The sequence below is a fragment of the Notothenia rossii genome (genome assembly GCF_949606895.1).
Source record: "Notothenia rossii genome assembly, chromosome: 6".
Lineage (NCBI taxonomy): Eukaryota > Metazoa > Chordata > Actinopteri > Perciformes > Nototheniidae > Notothenia > Notothenia rossii.
Window position 1 is genome coordinate 59,945,294 of NC_136909.1, and position 20,070 is coordinate 59,965,363.

Here is a 20,070-nt window from a genome sequence, read left to right on the forward strand (position 1 = left end):
GAGAATAATCATCAGGATGTTGCCATGTCTCTGTTAGACAAAGGAAGTCATACTTGCAGTCACGGAGGAGGTCCTGTAGAAGTAATCCCTTGCCAGTGAGGGAGCGGATGTTAAATAAGCCAAATTTGACGTCGGACTGCTGGTTGGAGAAGCCAACGTTAACCGACCTAGCCAGGCGAGTTAACGAGCTGTGATCCACCTTCCTACGGATGGTTCTCCGAGGGCGACGGCGGGTGGAAGACCAGATGGAGTTGATAGCAGTGGAGTCATCGATGTGGACACTTCGTCCGGCTCCGCGATGGGTGTACCTCCGATGAGGACGGCGGGCGATGTCCGGGAAGTAGTGCAGTACAGGCGGGGGATCAAGCCGGAGGAATCGAAACTGGAGGAGCTCCGTGCTCATATATTGGATCAGAGATGACGCTGGATAAATCACTATGGACAGGATAGTCCACAGGAGCACAGAGCTCACAGCGAGTTTGTAGATCCACATGATGCACGGGCAGATGTACGTTCACCGAACAGCAGTAGCAGTGGCCAGGTAACTCAGGTGAGTAGAACGCCAACACGCTAAATTTGAACAGTCTAGATCGTTTTGACAGTAGCCCAGAGTAGAGACCACCAGTATCCCGTTCGCCACAGATAGGTGATCTGCTGCAAGCTATACAGAGAATCGTAAAAACAAAAAAAGGCAACCGGAGAGCAGCGGCAACCGGAGAGCAGCGGCAGCTAGTCGCGCCAGCGTACACTTCTTCCGAGTGGCCTGTGTTCGTTGTCCATAACATACGCCTGCCCATACCATAACCCCACCACCACCATGGGCCACTCGATTCACAACATTACCCTAACCCTAACCCTAATCCTAACCCTCACACCAGATACTGACTGGTTTTCGGACCCCCCAGACCCCCCCAATAAAGCAAAAATGCACGTTTCAGAGTGGCCTTTTATTGTGGCCAGCCTAAGGCACACCTGTGCAATAATCATGCTGTCTAATCAGCATCTTGATATGCCACACCTGTGAGGTAGGATGGATTATCTCGGCAAAAGAGAAGTGCTCACTATCACAGATTTTTCAGATTTGTGAACAATATTTGAGAGAAATGGTTATTTTGTGTATGTAGAAAATGTTTTAGATCTTTGAGTTCATCTCATGAAAAATGGGAGCAAAAACAAAAGTGTTGCGTTTATATTTTTGTTCAGTGTATATGCCGTGAGCTGATTATCGAGCCTTCCTTGTAACTGTCACACTGTGTATTTGCGTGGGGATTGTTGCAGTAGAAAATTCCACTGTAGCGACCGGTACCTTAATGGGAAACCCTAAATGTTTGAGCACCCTCTATGAAACGTCAAGCTACCCCACAGCACCCCCAAAAGAAATCTCTGAACCACTGCTATACACCTTACATTCATAATTTCAGCCGGAGGGAGGGGAAGCTGCGCTGCGGAAGAGCAGAGTGGCAAGTGCGAGCTGTCATCTTCCCTTTACAAGCTTCAAAAACGTATTTATCGTGTGATTTTGGAAATAAAAGTTTCGTATTCTGAAAGCCAAGACTTTGTTTATTTAAAATCAAACAAAACACCCGAAAAACTATTTTTTTACGCAAATCCACGTTTATTTTTAAATGAGCCGTTGCGATTTCCGACTGATTTCGATAGAGCGGATCACACATTCTTAACACTGCAAATAAATGCTGCAAGCTCAAAATACAACAGAAACGGGGACACTGATGCACACAGCTGGGACCGGAGCAATGGTTGACTTTCTGGAAATATAAAGTTGGCCAACCCAATTTTGTTGAAAATGTACCTACAATTACTTATCAGTTCACTTTTTTTTTGCGTTTCTTTTATTTGCAATGTTTTGAATTTTCCACGTTTTGAGTGTGCTGTGCTTTGAGTCAATGCTATGGATGTTTATCAAGTTGGTGAACATGTTTCTTTATTTCCATGTATTTGCGTTTGCACTTGTCGTCCACCATAGGTTGAGGTACATCAAGTCAAATTATCCAATTCATGCAAAAAGTAAAAAAACAAAGTCAGAAATATGAATATCTTTCTTAGCAAAACACTGTCCACAACAGGAAAATTCTACTTGAAGCACAAATATTAATAATCTAATAATGCGATATATATCATGATTCATAATACACTACATATGGAGGCAATTTTTCTGCAGAATGAATACTTTTAAATTTAGCTGATAATATGTAAAAGTACGATCTTGACTGCAGGATTTGTAATAGAGAATTCTGACATGAATGTGTTTGTACTTTTACTTAAAGGATCTAAATACTTCTTCCACCAATGCTGCTGAGCCATGTCAGTCAACTCTTTGTGCACATAGGATCTGCATACAATGTTGACACAGAGGTCAATAATTCCCATTAAGGACACTTCTGTAATAGACTTGTATAACGCAAAAACAGTGGCTGTTAGTTTGCAAACAGCTTAGCAAGTAGCAAGCGTTCTTTGTGCTTTGATTCGATGCTAAGTGCTTCATCAATCACAATCCCAGACAGATCATTAGAGGCGTCTAGGATGACAAGAGCAGCCAAAACATATACAGCAGATTGCTCTAGACCACCCCTCAAACCTTTAATTACGCCCGGGCTAGCAGTTATCAAAGACATACAGTGATAAGTGATTCACTCAACAGTAGCCATTAGTTAAAGCAACGTGTTAGTGTTTAGGGTTTTAAATGACTTGCCTTGCATCAGAGCACATCAGAAGCAAAGAAACATGTGTGTTTTCTGAATAACAAAAATAAGTCAAAGCTCTGTAGGCCAATAAGAAATCACTACACATTGCCGTTTTTATTAATAGAGCTTTATTTCAGCTGTTCTCTGCCTAGGATTTCAGAGGCAGCCTGGGTAACCAGATGGTTGCTGGATAAAATCCCCAACACGCTTCTAAAAAGGGTAGTTGACGAAAAATGACGAATGATGAAGATAATACTGGCTTGGGTTTATAAAATATTACTTGTTTTTGGTTGGTTCACCATTTGTTTTTGATGTATAGTTGTGACATTTTATACATTTGACATATGTAGTCCCCAGAGGTTGAACCCTACTACTTTTGGTTGAATTCAGGTTGACATTTGTAGCATAAGACTATTTTCAACTAAACTGTTGGCTACTTTCCATGAAATGTGGTTCTGAAATGTATACCCCCTGACATGTAACATTTTTGGTTATCCCCTCACCTTCCATATAGGGCCATCTTTAGATGGATGGAATGCAATGTGTCCAAAAACTTTGTATATATTTTTGAAAATCAGCCCCAAATGTACAGTATTTAGTACATGAATAAACCAAACCAAAATGGTGAACCTGGTCCAGCATTAGTAAGTCAGCTTGCTTATATAGCCACAGCCTCCCATAAGCAACATGTGTTTGTAAACTTTTGTTGAAAACTAGCACCAGAAGCCATTGTGTTACCACATTTAGAATAACACAAGCAAACATACACTGTGGCAGCTTCATTTTTAGCATTGTATCAACAAATCCCTTGAATAAAAAGGCCTGTAGAACTTTATGAGTCATATCATTGCATTGTTTGCAATGTTATAAGCTCCAGGCACTGTGCTGATAAAAAATATCCTTAGCCTTAAACAACCCATTGCTCAGCTCAATTCCTAAGAGTCCAACATGACTGTGAGCTGCAGTGCACCTGAAAACAGCAAGCATACTCAGTCAACTTTGCCTCAGATAAATAAAGGCTCTAAATGGGGATTTGCTCAGTGTGTACTCTCATGTAAGCAAAACATGCCCTTCTGTCCTTCCTGCCCACCTGCTTAATGGAAACACTGTGCTGCGCCAATGTAACACCTTGGGAGCAATCGGTAATGTGTGCGTGTGCGTGTGCGCGCGTGCGTGCGTGCGTGTGTGTGTGTGTGTGTGTGGGTTGTAGCGGTGGAGCAAGGCTGCCTGTGCCGAGTCGCTCTCTTCCGGATGAGCGGCTCGCTGATACATACCGGAGCAGACAGGCGTCAGCCAGGGTCAGGAGGTAACTGTCACAGGCCCTCACTCTGACTGCACCACAGAGGAGAGGCTAGAAAGAGCCTGTCTGGCCATGCATCCTCACACTGTTCCCCCATGAGCTACTCCTGAGACCAAGTGCCCCCTGGTGAGCAGAAGGGAGAAAAGTCCCTGAGAGATGAGCTATAAGGGATTCTCATCACCAGGGTTACTTTAATAATGTAATCTGTTACCTAATCTAAAGATCACAATATAAAAGTAAATTGACCCGATAATGTTCTGCTACTTTTGGATAACCTCAATATCAAATGCAATGCAAATAAAGAAAAGAGAATAGACGGATCAATATGTTTTTAATTGATGTGTATTATTTTGGACAAAATAACAATGTGACCTTAGAAAAGAAGATATTTAGGATCAGAAATGTGTCCTCTTGTAGGATAAGCCTAAAATAGTTAACAAGTGCCAATTTACTTTAATACATCAATTAAACATAAAATAAATTATACAATTAATAAGATTAAATGTAGCCTAAATTAAAACCACAAAGAATAATAATGCCGTACGTCTTCCTATAATATATACATTTTGTATTCTAATCCCCATTTTCTTTTAAAAATGAAACATTAATCTGATTACACTTTTCTTAATGTAACTATAAGGGAATACAGTAACCTTTTTTTTTTATCTTGATTACGGAATCCCGTCACATGTAATCTGTTTCTCCCCAAACCTGGTCATTAAACAGAACTTCTGTACAGACAGGAAAATCACGCATTCCTAATTATAATTTAACACCCCAGGTCACTACACTATTCATATAAATATTCAAAGTATTCCTATGTAGCCCACAGCTATATGCCCCCCCTCGCTATTGTATCTGTTCCTGATACAGATCCAATGTAGCGTCAGCGACTACTCGCCTCAGGAGAGTTATAGTGCAGCAGACATAGTGGCGGATCACATGAATATCAGATCCCAGTGGAGCTGTAGCTTTGGCTGCTGTTTAAAGCCCAATCAATGAAAGAAACATGACCCACATCTATCTGTTGTGTGCGGGATGACAGGCCGTTTCTGGGAAAAACTGCATCCAAATCAGTAAAGAGATCATGTGTGAACACCATTTACACGGAAACCTGTAAATGTTTTACAAGCATATGATATAATGACTACATTTAACACCTGCAAAAACGTTTTTGCAGAGCAGCGGCAAAATGCATTCCCCTCATTGGAGCTTGCTGACTGTAGAGGTTTGACTTATTTAGCTGCAGGCGCAGGCTACCTTCAATGTCCAAAGCCATTAGTGATTCTTGTACTACTAAAGCGCTGCTCCAGGGTACCTATTTCCTTGCATTAATGTCTACCTGCCACAACAGCAAATCAAAGGCTTATTCTAATGCCTCTGCCTGGCTTAGTATATTCCCGGAATAACAAAAGGTAAGAGCACATTGGCATTTGACAGCTAGAATGAAATGGAGAAAAAGAACATGCCACTTGTCTGGTACATTTGAAAGCAGAACCATTTATTATTAAGAACGAGATTATCAAACAAGAAAGAGAAGGGAAAAAAAGTTAATCGGTTCCATAAACTAGTTTTTGCTGCAATTTAATCACTTAAATGCTTCCAGCACAGAGAGAATGAGTTATTAATCTTTGAGTTTCTTCCATTTAATCGCACGCCTCTAGTTACAGCTTTTCATAGTTGTTTGTCTAATCGTGTAAATATAGAACTGCTCTGCCGAAACCAAAGATCACACCAGTAGTTATTAAGAGGCGATTCAAAGGGGTTTTGAATGTCAGTTCTGTAAAGTGCTTTATGCCCGCTTTTTGTCCTCATCACGGGCAAAGTGGTGGCTCCCTTGAGTCCGATTGATCAGGGTCCCTTATTGCCAGTCGAAGGTGCGCCTCACCAGCCTGAAGAAGGTCCGGTTGTGCTCCTGCAGGTAGGAGCGGAGCTGCTGGAGGACGGTGCTGTTGACCGCCGGGTGAGGACGTCCCTTAGACTCGTGCAGACAGCGCTCCCGACCATCACTCCGGATACAGTAAAACCCCTTGGTCTGGTTGAAGTAGAAGTTGGAGGATACTATCCTTGGGGGCAGGTTGAGGAAGCGCTCCACCCTCTGAAGCTCGGGCAAGGGGTCACGGATCAGGGCGTCCCCGTCCACGATGTGTATCTGTTCCAGGGGGAAGTAGCGCAGCCAGTTACGCATATGGACGACGTACAGGCTCCTCTGAATGGCCTTGTAGCGGATGTTGAGAGCTCCGTTGCGCACCAGCAGGTTCTCAATGGCTTGCACCGGCTTGTGGTTCTCCAGCCGGTTGAAGTACACCTGGGTGTAGTCGGATATGACGCGCTCGGCCGGGTCTCGCAATATCAGAAGCAGCTTTATGGAGGAGTTCATGGCGCAGATGCGTTCAGGTGCGAGGGCCGAAGTAAAGTAACCTGGAGTCTTCTCCACGGTGATCTGTTGTGGGTACGAGTATGGCATCAACTCACGGTACCACTCAAAGCCCTTTGCATAGTTCTCATCCCAGTCGAAGAAGTGCACCTCCGTGGCGGCAGCAGCAACCTCAGGGTGTATGTCCAGCATCTCCAAGAGTGCTCTTGTGCCCCCCTTGCGTACTCCGATAATGATACTGTGTGGAGCTCTTTTACTTGTCCCTGGGGATGGGTGTGAGGGTTCATCTCCAGAGATATTGAATGGTAGTCCAGGATCCAGGCCCACGGAGTCCAGCGTTATGTCATACCGATCCTGGACAAAGTCAGGTGGGACAGCATACGTCTGGAGAACCAGAAGAAAGGCAGATGCCAGGAAACAAGCCATGGTGATGATAAGAAGATTGGAAAAGAGACAGAAGCAATAGGAGACAATGGTTTAGGTGTGGACCAGATCTGTCTTTCCGAGCTCAGTGATAACACGAGCAGTGAGAAGTGCCGTCTTTGTCAGCCAGTGAATTTCAACTGGAGGAGGAGGAGAAATCATCGGCAGTCCACCGCACATCTGTAAGGAAGAACAAAAGAGAAGAAAAGGCTTTCAGATTTCAGGCATATAAAGCAGAATGAATGTCTGTATTGTACTGGAATGGCACTTTCCTCATTCCCCTGAAAAAGCCATCCAGCCCTAAATACAATCCATGTCTGTTAAAAGTGTATCATCTCAAAAGGATCTCAATTCATCTTTCTCTCAGTCTCTTTCCATATTCCAATCAGCTTTCTCTAACTCTATATAGTCACTTTCAATTGATAGTTTAATTTCCCTGGTTGGATAACATTTAGTCAGACACCTTGTTAGAGAAGTGTCTGAGATATGCGAGTATGGCTGGAGGCCAGAAGAACAGTGCGCTCTGTCTTCCTTTACCGGCTCAAAACCCACAGTTGAATCGATACCCCTCTGGAGCATCGAAATCAAGGCATTCGGAGACTTATAAAGACACATTTATTGCTGGGAATCAGATGACTTCTCACTTCTTAGTAACTTTGATTTCCATTACATGCCAAGAAAGATCAATACTAGGGCAATAAAAGTAAGCAAACACGTAGAGAAGGCTTTAGAGCATTACATTAGATATAGAATGTTGCTAAAGAGCCCTTAGTAAACGACATTTGCAGTCCTTTTGTTTTAAACTTTAATTACAGTGGCTGTTAAATATTTTAATATTTGCCTTCTTTTATTTTATTCTAAATGCTGTTGGCGATGTCTTAAAGTAACAGGGGGCAGCAATTCACCATCACTACTGGGTATATATATAGTTATCAGTTCATTAAGAAAGAAAAACCACCAACTACCAAAACAAGGGGCAAAAATACACACACAAAATGCTAAAACAAGTGAAATAACACTGCTATTTTAATATGTTCATGTGGGGCATAAGCTTAGAGTTCGCTATCTTTGTATTTACTGTTGAACTAACCTGAAGCTTTATGCTTTTTGAAGTAGATTCAACTTATTGTCATTACGTAGTACAGGTACTATGTAACAAAAGGGTTTCTCTGCATTTGACCCATCCTAGTGTTAGGAGCAGTGGGCTGCCATTATGTACGGCGCCCGGGGAGCAGTGTAGGGAACAGTGCCTTGCTCAGGGACACCTCGGAAGCACTTGGTCTTTCCGGGACTTGAACTGGTGATCTTAATTTGACAGTTGCCAAGCCAATTCCCTATGGACTTCGCCACTACCGCCCTACTGCTACTACTATGCATAATGCTTGGTATGGGGGGTCTGATCATGGACCATTACGGCCCGTCCACACAGCGGCTTCTGCCCATTCACTTTGAATGGGGTGACGTCACTTTTCGCCGAACTGGATTGTGGGAAGCAGAGCGGAGCTTTCCTGGCGTTTCAGGATGCAAAAGTTGAGCAATGTTCAACTTTTGAAGCTTCTGAAGCTTTCGGTGGAAGCGTCAGCCAATTAAATCATATGTCAGTACAAGCTCTAGCCAATCAAACCGCTGCTTGTGTGTCAGGGGCGGGAGATTCATGTGATTGGTTGTTGGTCAAGCTTCAGACACGCCCGCCGGCAAGCTTTTTCCAAAGCCGCTGTGTGGACGGGCCGTTAGACTTTCTGTTGCTGAGGTTACAGAGGTTAGACTCAGCACTGAAGCCACCAGCAGGCAAATAATGTCCTGCTATCACAAGGCCGAAAAGAAAAAAGGCATCAGTTTTTATCTTTACCCCCAGTTTGGATTTAATCCAATATGAAAACTATGAACATTTACACAGATCCTGTGAGTAAGCAGACCTTGGGGCAGCTGCATTTTTTAGACAGGACGCTACAGTGGCTAACCATCGCCTCTCTAGATACAATGGCTCTACAACCACCACACACACAACAACAAAGACTATGAAACCACTATTGTACAACAACACTTATGTGTTCCAAGTTAATATTATTATTACTACTGGGTGCTACGCTTAGTAAGTCCATCCATTACTGCAACATTACTAGCTGTGTGAAGTAATAATTGTACTTCTGTTTTACACCACACTTCATTCTACAATGTTACACTTATTCTTATTCTATACATACTGCTGCTACTTACTTATCTACCTGACTGTGAACCTATGTAAATGTGCATGCCTTTTTTATAATAGTGTTAGATTTTCTATACTTTGCTGTAGCAACATCAATTTCCCCTTTCTAGGATGAGTAAAGGAATTTACTGATTCTTATTCTGAAATAGTATCGTAAAGCAGGACAGGTTGTTGCTAGCTAGCATGATTATTTCAGTATATTTCTCTGCAACACAATACATAGGGAAAAACCGAACATAGTAACATCTTCATATTCTGTTTATTGTGGGGTTCAGTTGGATTTAGTTTTAAACGCTGGCATATCTTTAACTTTGTACCTTCAACAGAAAAAACACACAATATGTAAAACTGCTGAAAAAGCAGAACACATTTTATTTTAAATGTCATGGAGTACATTAAAAACACAAAAAGTCTTCAGATACTGCCACGGGAAAAACAAGCTTCAGAGCTGCTAGTCACAACAACAGGGCCGGGTATGAAAACATCCAGAATCAACTGCAAAGGTCACGCTAAGGTAATCTAAACACACGGATATTCCCTCGGAACAGACTCTCACACACACACACACACACACACACACACACACACACACACACACACACACACACACACACACACACACACACACACACACACACACACACACACACACACACACACACACACACACACACACACACACACACACACACACACACACACACACACACACACACACACACACACACACACACACACACACACACACACACACACACACACACACACACACACACACACACACACACACACACACACACACACACACACACACACACACGTCAACATTTTTGACTTGCAATGTTTTCTGTTGAATTATTCCGATCAGGAAAGTCTATTCAGTGTCTTATATATAAAATAACTGATGAAATATCTTCTTGTGACATTTCCGTCTGGCCTTAGTAATTCTGTGCAGTAAAATAACAAGTGTCATAAGAGCCATTATATTATATATGAAGTGGATCATTGATTTGCGAGGCATGCATAACAATGACGTTACCTAATATCTGTGTAATTGAGTCGTTTGAGTGATTTATTTCTAAATATTTATACCTCTGCTTTCATAAATACTCCACCTTTAGTATAATTAAGTCCCATAGGTCAATCAAATCAAGCAAATTGTGTGTGCAGAATAACTACCAATTAGCATAGCATATGTCTACGGTTTCACAAAAGGCCCTTTGTTTATGTCTTTATTGAACATGGACCATGCATAGAAATACATTTGTCTCTAAAAGACAAGAGATGCTATTTATACCAGATTAAATCCATCTGCTCTCCCTGGGCAGGTACACATAACAAACGCTAAAACATGTCCTAGTACCTACAGTAACACGCTAACAATGAAAACAGATAAAGTACAGATAGGCTACTACAGTAATACATTTGTGAATATATAATAATTTTACAGTTCATTTAAACTAGCATCTCAAACTACAGTATTATTGATGTTGGCAAGACTGGTTACTGAAAATCAATTATTTTGCACTATGGGAAGAGTCTGAAAATCTGCGCACGTTTTAAGATCAGCTGGAAGAATACTCCAATCAGTGGCGGCCGGCCCATAGGGGCGCTAGGGGCGCCGCCCCACCTCTTCCCACATGAAAAATTAAAATTAAAAAAAATTAAAAATTAAAAATATTTATTTTTTTATTTTTAATGAACAAGGTAAATATTATATAATTGGTAACAGTAAAATGTATAATCTACAATAAAATATCGATTAAAATTGTGTTACGATGTCTAAAGTTACTGATAAGTCACATGTTTCCTGCCTGGCCTTGGCATGTATCATTACCCTCTCCCTCTCTCGTCATCTGGGCGCTAAGAGAGGAGCCCTCAACCAGTGCAGCAGCAGCCACTAGCAGCTGACTGTTGCTATCTTTAAATATGCCGCCAAAACATAATTTCAGCCAATCAGCGTCGTCAAATCTGATGGTCACAGGATGCCTACGTCACAGCGCCCGGTGCAGTCTGTGAGTTGTTTGTACTCGTATCCAAGGAGACAAAACAGGAAGCTGTCAATCACTCTGGAAGCTATCATTAGCAGCTAATGAAAACTCAGTTTTTGACATAAAAATTGAATTATGGATTATCAATACTTTTTCAAAGTGACAGACACATTGGATTAACCTATGGATTAACCTTCAGCCGCGTGTTTCTCGTTTTTGATCAGAATAACAGCAAAAGGTGAGCATATCTCTGTGTTTTGCTACCTAAAGCTACGTCGTGTGATGTCTGTATTTGCTTCCCCTGTCGCGAGTTCTGATCGCTCAGTGATGATACTGCAGTTTGACAGAGGATTAAAACTGTAATCAGAGCCCTCTCATCTGAACACACACACACACACACACACACACACACACACACACACACACACACACACACACACACACACACACACACACACACACACACACACACACACACACACACACACACACACACACACACACACACACACACACACACACACACACACACACACACACACACACACACACACACACACACACACACACACACCAACCTGTCCGCCATAAATGCCTCAGAGGACGGATACCTGAACCGTAGAGTCCAGCTAGCTTAGCCGCTAGCTTAGCGATAAATACACACAGCGTTGTATTCTCCTCCCCCTGTCGGCCCTAAAAGCTTCAGAGGGCGGATACCTGAGCTCCATAGCGTCCCGCTAATGCAGTGGTTCTCAAACTTTTTCTGTCAGGCCCCCCCTTTGGAGAAAAAAAAAAGTCGGGCCCCCCCAAATCGAATAATCAGGCTCAGTGGCGGCGCCAGAGATTTATTTTGGGGGTGCTGTGGGGTAGCTTGACGTTTCATAGAGGGTGCTCAAACATTTAGGGTTTCCCATTAATGTACCGGTCGCTACAGTGGAATTTTCTACTGCAACAATCCCCACGCAAATACACAACGTACCCGCGACTGTTACAATGAAGGCTCGATATTCAGCTCACGGCATATAGGTGTAAGCAGGGATAAAGTGCTATTTTTATAGGTGATGTGTGGACGTCACATAGGGGGGTCCGGGGGCAAGCTTCCCCGGGAAGATTTATTTTTAAATATTGAAGTTAAAAGCATCAATCTGGTGCACTTTGAGAGCGAAAGGAAGAGATCTATGGATACATCTCTCAACACCCATATGAAACAGAAATGTAAACAGATTTACTTTTTCTTGAGGGATATTTTACAAATCACTGTTTTAAACTTTATTCTTGTTTTACTGTCATATAGTATTTCATACCTGTTTTTCATTTATTCTCTTATTTTTTTATAACTATAATGATCATATAAACGTGTGCCTCGGAAATAATTATTTACATTAATGGTGACCAAAACATTTGAGACCCACTGAGATAACACTGAGAGAGTCCTTTAGCTCTCAGTCTGACAGGAGAGGACTCTCCTCCACTTTGTTGTTGAAAAAACTCCTTATATCCGTTAGCGTAGCTCGCTAGCACCAGAAGCTAACAACAACGATCTCCAGTACCGGTGCGCTCTCTCTCTCTCACGTGCACACAAAATGGCTCGTTCCACACACACACAGAGCCGAGCTTTAATGAAACAGAGACCCAGACGTAATAGTACTGTACTGCATCATATTATTTTCGAATCAATAATTTTTCAAATTATGATTTTTATTTTATTTTTTATTTTTATCTTTTTTTATTTTTTTTTATAACCATTTTTCCTCCTGGTCTCTCGCGCCCCCCCTGGCATGCCTCTGCGCCCACCAGGGGGGGCGCGCCCCCCACTTTGAGAACCACTGCGCTAATGTGAAACACACACACAGCGTTAGCGGGACATTCTCCCCCCCCTAAACAAACATAGATGGGTACATAGAATATGAACTCGGCCAAATCGAGTTTAATGCTTTGGTATTTAAGCTAGGCCACATAGTACGAGCATGAGTTTGAAAGTATAAAGTGCTAGCCTGCTGTAATACATTGAGATTTAACCATGGATTTAACAATGGCCAATTATATTTCTTAAATAATATGTAGCCTATTCCCAGAGAATAATTCATGGGGCAACAAGGTGAGGTGTAAAATGTGTTTTAATATCATACATTTTACGCCAGCAAACTTCTTGTACGGACTTCGGCAGTAGTGAAGACTCACTGAACGAATTAAGTACAAAGACGAATCGTTCGTGAACGTGCAAATCACCAGAAGTCGTTAGCGAACCGGTGAACGAATCAGTGAACAAATCTTTAAAGTGAACTTAATCAAAAGATTTGTGTCCCCGAAGGGATTCGAAATGCCCATCACTAATTTCCACAGCCCCACCGAAAATATTTACCACCAGCCGCCACTAACTCCAATGTTAGGTGGCTGTAAGAAAAAAAGCAGATTGTGCAAATGTAGCGCCTATGTGGGACGGTTACATCTGGGTTCAGGACAGATCTTGAGGTTTTGCCCATTTGTTTGGAGTGAAGGTGGATCAAGCCTCAAAGGTGGTGTAGTAGCATTGTTCAGAATCTTGAATACCAATTTAATTTGCGAGAACAGAATGAGATTGTCAAAGCTTAGGAGATTGTATTTTGATAATATATTGCAATTATGTTTTTTTAAGGATTTCTTATCAAGAACTTTGTTTCACCTTTTAGAATCTTTCAGCCGTACAAAGAGTGTGAGACCTGGCCCTGCTTCACAGGGTCTGTGGCCCGGTCTGTGGCCCCGGTCTGTGGCCCACAAACCCAGTCTGAGCGCAGAGTTGCCCTTCAGGCCCAGGGCTGTACAGAGAGGCTCTTATAGGCTGTGACAGGCACGCCTGCCTGTCAGCGTTTCCCTGGCAGAGAGCTGCCAAGTCCAATGCTAACAGCCAGGCAGCCAGACGAGCTTTCTGTCTCATCCAATTCCCCTCCCCACTCCTCTCACAGCGCTCCGCCACCTGGAAGGAGCCATTGTTTCACATTCCAATGGGCCTTATTGCTTTAGCCAGCACTTGATGCATATCTTTACAGCTTTCCCTTCAGGCACATGGCAGCCACTCTATCTGGCAGAGCGCTTAACCAACACTATCTCCCCGAACACCAGTGGAAGGTTACACCACCCAGACTGGAGGAGAAGCACTATGGCCTCCAAGAGACCTGGGAGCAGGATGCAGCACCCGTGGGTGGTTCAGGTGAAAGGCTGGCTAGGGGAAAATGTAGCTGTTGTGAAATACTGGTGGAAATGGAAATACTATTGACAGGGACAGTACATTACAACCATTACAGGGATGTAAATAAGTTAAAGCGTTTTACCATTCAATACTTTTAAAATACTTTTATTACCTTATGTCCTTTCAAACAAATCCTTCCCATTCTGATGCTTGGCTATTCTTCCCTAACAGTTCATATATATCATATCTAGGGATTAACAGATGCGCTGAATCTGCAATAGTGCCGATAACTACTTATTTAGCAGATCAGGCATCATTGTCAATAAAAACCTTCTGCAATCACGTGAAATCATTTGAATGCCAAGGCATCCTCTGGCTTTTTGGTACCCAAAAGATTGCAGTCATAGTGATGGCTACAGATTTGACATTTTAGGAAAAGCCAGCTATTTTCAGATTATCGTTAGCTGTATATTGCAAATGATACCGATAATTTCATCCCTAATATGAAAAATAAATACCAACTGTTACTGCATTGCCTATTTCTTTCCTTTAATGTTTTGAGAAACGTATTTGACTTCAGCGGCAAATTGTGAAAGATTTGTGACTGACGCAACAACCACTGGCCAGAGAACTCTCCCCTACTCGCCTCCACTCAACTTCGCCTGCATTTTGCCATGTGTGACCGTGAACATTAATGTTATCCTCTCTTTCAAAATTGCTAGAAATACAGTATGAACATGTCTACATTTGACAGTTTGAGAATGACCAATTTCCTCAATTTGAGACAGAAAGCAGAGGGTTTTACCCTTTTCGTGAATTAAATCTACGAGTAGTGAATACCTGTCTGACCATTATAAGTGCATTAGGTATTGTGCAGTGATATGCAGGCAGGGAGGCATTTTGATATGCTTCTTGATGTATGATTATAAGTCAGTGGGTATGAAAATGGAACTCTTGCTTATAGGAAAAAGTCAAACGTATAGTGCAGTCTAGGGCTGAACGATCTATCGTTTTAGACCGAAAATCGCGATCTCAGACAACACGATTTTGGGATCGTCAAAGCTGCGGTTTTTCTTGGTGCATAATAATAATAATTTCGTCAATAATTTCACATGAATGCCCAAGGCTCTGTGCCAGCTACCAATCAGAAAGCTGCAGCCTGCGCGTGACCAGATGACGTGTTCTCCCACCCAATCAGTGTGTAGCTCGTCATTAAATTTCAAGCATGGCAGAAGCGGGAGCAGAAGCGGAGCCGACTAAATTAATACCAAAAAGAAACAGCACGTCGGTCATTTGGCAGTATTTTGGATTTGAGGATGATGATGAACACCAGAAACAGGTGATGTGCCAAACATGTCGTGTAAAAGTGGCTACATCGGCTGGCAATACCACCAATTTACATCGCCACTTCAGAGTTCACCACCTGAACTTGTATGAGCAGTGCATGGCGAAAAAGAACCGTGAAACATCAAGCAGCAGCCATACTTCGGCAAGTCAGCCACCAATAACATCATCGTTCGCCAGTGTGACGCCTTATGAAAAAACTAGCCGAAGACACAAGGAGATTACCGCTGCCGTAACGACTTACATATCGAAGGACATGGTGTCTGTAAACACAGTGACCAAAGACGCATTTAAAAGTTTGCTACGCACAATGGATAAGAGGTATGTTCTTCCCTCCCGCACATACTTCAATCAAGTTGCCATCCCACAGCTCTACACAGAATGTAAGGCCAAAGTTCTAAATGATCTTGAAAACACGGAGTTTTATGCGTCAACTACTGATCTGTGGTCAAGCAGAACGACCGAGCCCTACATGAGTTTGACCGTGCATTTCGTCAACGCCAACTTCGAGTTGTGTAGCCGCTGCCTGCAGACAGCATACTTCCCCACTGACCATACAGGGGAGAATATTGCCATGGGGCTGAAGGAGTGCTTGGCCAACTGGGGTCTAAAAGAAGAGGCCCAGACGTGCATAACAACAGAAGACGCTACAAATATGATCAAAGCAATGGAACTTAACCAATGGACCAGACTGCAGTGCTTCGGACACAGGCTGCATCTTGCAATTGGTAAGTACAAGAATGTGTGTTCGTGCGAGTGTGTATGTTTACAAAGTTACTACAAGTGTGAGAGTTCGTATTATCCTCGCAGAGGCCCTAGTCTCTGCTATATTACTCTGCCCTCAAACACAGCTGGGAGGGGGGAGGGACGAAGCGCCGAGAGGTTTGTTGTCAAGCTGTAGTTAGCTGACCAACTGTTAGCGCAATGCTACTTTAACATACTGTTTATCCTAGTGAGAAAAATGAACCCTTTCATGGGTAAACTTTAAAACCTCCCAATACTGCTTGCTTCTGTTTAATTGCGGATTGCCGAGAGATGCAAAGGCGGTCTCCCCTATTTTTGAAGCCCTTACTAATGGGTCAATGACGTTTTTGTAGTAGCAGATGTCAGGGTGGTGCAACCACAGCTGATGCCACTATATTACGAATTAAATGATTTTTTGTTTTTTAGTGGAATATCTAAAAAGCATATTCCTTGCTTGTACATTAATTACCAATTACAAATTAATTTATGGGCAATAACTTACTGTGGTAGTACCACCTGACGTCTGCTGCTAAAAAAACGTCATTGAACTTAATACAAGATGACAACAGATGTAATCAATATGTTATGAATTCTGTGTTATGAGCTATCCTTATGGCTTTTCATACTGTAATACATGTAATGTTTTCCACCAGAAAATGCTGTCAAAGATGATCAAAGAATCAAACGGGCCATAGGACTTTGCAAGCAGCTGGTTGCGGTCTTCACTCACAGCTGGAAGAAGAAGAGGGCATTCAAACAGGCACAGCAAGACTTAAACCTACCTCAACAGTCACTGGTCACTGAATGTCCGACACGATGGGGCTCCCGGCAGAAAATGATTGGGAGGGTGTTGGAGCAGAGCAAGGCACTGTGCCAGGTTCTGTCTGAAGACAGGAAGATGCGGCACCTGATCCCCACTTGGCAAGACATAGATGTACTTGAATCTGTAAACAATGCCCTCGGTCCTCTTCAGGAGTTCACAGACGCCCTCTCAGGTGAGGACTACGTAAGCGTGTCATACCTGAAGCCAGTGCTCCATCTCCTCAGAACAGCAACGCTTGCTGAAACTGACCAGGACACGAATCTCACCAAGGAGATCAAATCAAGAGCTCTCCACTACATTGAAGAGAAATACAGCAACCCAGTGACACAGGAGCTCTTGGACATCACATCCTTCCTTAATCCAAGATTCAAGACAAGCTACATAAGCGAAGAGAATGTCCCATACATCAAAGACAGAGTGAAGATGGAAATGGAACAGGTGGCACAAAAGGTAAGCTGTCCTTTTTCTTTGTTGTTTCAAAATAAAACAAAAAGTTGTATTTTTAGTTTTTTTTAACTATACTCTACTGACATTTTAAACTTTTAGACAAAATGCCTCGTTGGTCTTAATCACAACTGATAGCAAAACATTGATGCCTCTTATTACTGTGTGTTGTAGGAGCAGAGGGCTTGTGTCACAACCCATACCATGCCCCTGAGTGCAGAAGAAGAACCACCATCCACCTTTACAAAACGAAAGCGGTCACTGGGCAGCTTTTTTAAGACCAAGGTGCTCCCTGCTTCCTCTACTGTGCAGTTGGAGGATACCATTAAAGCAGAACTGGACAACTACCTCATAACTCCTACCATTGATGGAGAGCAAGATCCACTGGCCTGGTGGAGAGTGCACAATGTCAACTTCCCATGGCTTAGCAAGTTGGCTCGTAAATACCTTTGCATACCAGCAACGAGTGCACCATCAGAGAGACTGTTCAGTGCCAGTGGCAATATTGTCACATGTCAGCGTGCATGTCTGAAGCCAGCAAAGGTTGACATGTGGGTTTTCTTGGCCAAAAATCTCTGAAGGGATGAAGGGGAAGATTTATTGATTTTTGTTGTTGTTCTTCTGCACTTTGCCCTGAAATCTCTTATCGGCACCTTACCCTGACATGTCTTTGTTCCATTAAAAAAGATGTTCACTCTTTTTTACTTATCTTTTGTATACAGACTAGATGTAAAATAATTTAACCAGTTTGACATCTTTTCTTGATGAGGAAAATGTAGGGTAATTTAAACTTTTTAAATTATTATGATTATGATTATTATTTATTTTTACTACCTTTACATTTCACTTCCTCTTGCCACTTTATTTGAAGAACAAGCACAGGTTTCTGAATACACGGGTTGAATATCTGTAACTGCTGCTGATGTTGATGTTCATAAGCTAGCTCCTTTGAGCCATTTTGCACTACTTTTAAGGTAAGACTTCTTTTTTTGCTCCACTTTGTTGTTATAATTTATAATTTGTATGTAGCCTACGTTATTTTACAAAAGTGCAATTATTTTGATGCTGCTGAGCCATTGATCTTTTTAATGCTTGATATTTTGTTAATAAACAGTCTTGCATTTGAAATCTGTTGCCAGCCGTTTTCATTCTTGCATTATCTTAATGAAATTCATTGTTTTAATTAATTTACACTGAAACTTGATTTAAAGAAAATAAATCGTGGTTGAAATCGAAACCGCAATCTCTGCCAGAAAAATCGCAATTTCAATTTTTTCTTAAAATCGTTCAGCCCTAGTGCAGTCCCACTTGAGCCGTGACAAAGAGCCTCCCCACATGAGAGCTGCACTTGCCGACCATTATCTGGGCTTTCAAATCCATCTTTCACCGGAGCAAAAGTGCTTGAGCAGAGAGCACAGCCAACAGAGCCGCTCTATACACGGCTTCCCACCAGGCTGAGAGGAGGACTCCACAGGTTTTAGTTCCACAGGAAGCCAGGTTCACACTAATTAACCCAAACAGCAACCTCTTTACATCTGTGGAGCAAACCCTCATTCATATTCAGCAGGCCCCCCACCAATAACTATAGCGGGCAGCAGGTACTGCACAGGGCAAGCTTTGTTATCCTAATGGGCGCTCATTAAAGACATTAGTACAAAACCATTATTACCGCAATACAGCTCGATTACAAAGAATGCATTTTGTGCTATTAAAGGGATTGATTTCAAGTGAGGAAGTTACAAGTTATAATCATTCCTATTATTAATATCATACAGTAATTAATACACAAATGCAGCTACGACAGACGTTTGATATTGTTTTGTTCTCAGCATGGCCGAAGGTAATATATTGAATCTGAACACAATAGAAACATCCTTATCTTTTTTTTACATTGTTTTTCATCTCATTTTAAGATGATCTTTTGTTGGACACAGTACCCTTTCGCCCCAAAAACAAATATTGGGACGCAGAAACACACCATCATTCTGTTTTTTCTGCAGTTTGCTCCTTCATCTTCCACTCAGCCATTCTCTTCAATGAGCCCTTAAAAAAACGTACAATATATTACCCACCCACACACATCCAACTGTTGCTCTGAAACTGTACTCCCACATACAGGAAGGGTTTTTAAATTATAGATGCATTTCGGTTCACAGTATAGGATTCCTTGCCCCATTTTTATAAAATCAGACTTCAGTTGCTTACAGGATCTTTTTTTCACTGCTTAATATTACCCTGAGATATAAATATATGGCCGTACAAACAGACACTATAATCAAGTTTCATTTCTCAGGTATATATCACTCCAGAGTAAAACCAGTTTGATAATTCATTCCAGTCCATATACCCAAAATCAATGGAAATCAGCAATGCAATAGATTTTATAGGCATCCGCCAAGGCTAGCCTGACCATGAGGTGAAGAAATAAGGAATTCCCCATCTATTTAAATGACTGGTGTAGTACAGCCACTTACTGGTGAGTTTTGTACATGATCTGTTTGGTTTTGATTGGATGCGTGTGGTGCAGTGGACTAGTGTGTTGGTGTT

The 20,070-nt window shown here is 42.1% G+C and overlaps 2 protein-coding genes across 2 annotated transcripts in view; one reads left to right on the forward strand and one right to left on the reverse strand.

Moving 5' to 3' along the window:
* Nucleotides 1-4,585: 4,585 nt before the first annotated feature.
* The window catches only part of hs3st1l1 (heparan sulfate (glucosamine) 3-O-sulfotransferase 1-like1), a 40,900-nt gene continuing 25,415 nt past the window's right edge, over nt 4,586-20,070 (reverse strand). The window contains exon 2 of the mRNA XM_079688201.1: nt 4,586-6,982. Within this exon, the coding sequence (XP_079544327.1) occupies nt 5,864-6,805 (942 nt within the window). The 5' untranslated portion in view covers nt 6,806-6,982 and the 3' untranslated portion in view covers nt 4,586-5,863. The remainder of the gene's footprint in view (nt 6,983-20,070) is intronic.
* Nucleotides 9,931-18,825, forward strand: LOC307042256 (E3 SUMO-protein ligase ZBED1-like). Its single transcript, XM_079686049.1, has 3 exons — nt 9,931-16,240; nt 16,910-17,529; nt 17,698-18,825. The coding sequence occupies exons 1-3, from the start codon at nt 15,394-15,396 to the stop codon at nt 18,100-18,102; spliced, it is 1,872 nt and encodes a 623-aa protein (XP_079542175.1). The 5' UTR covers nt 9,931-15,393; the 3' UTR covers nt 18,103-18,825.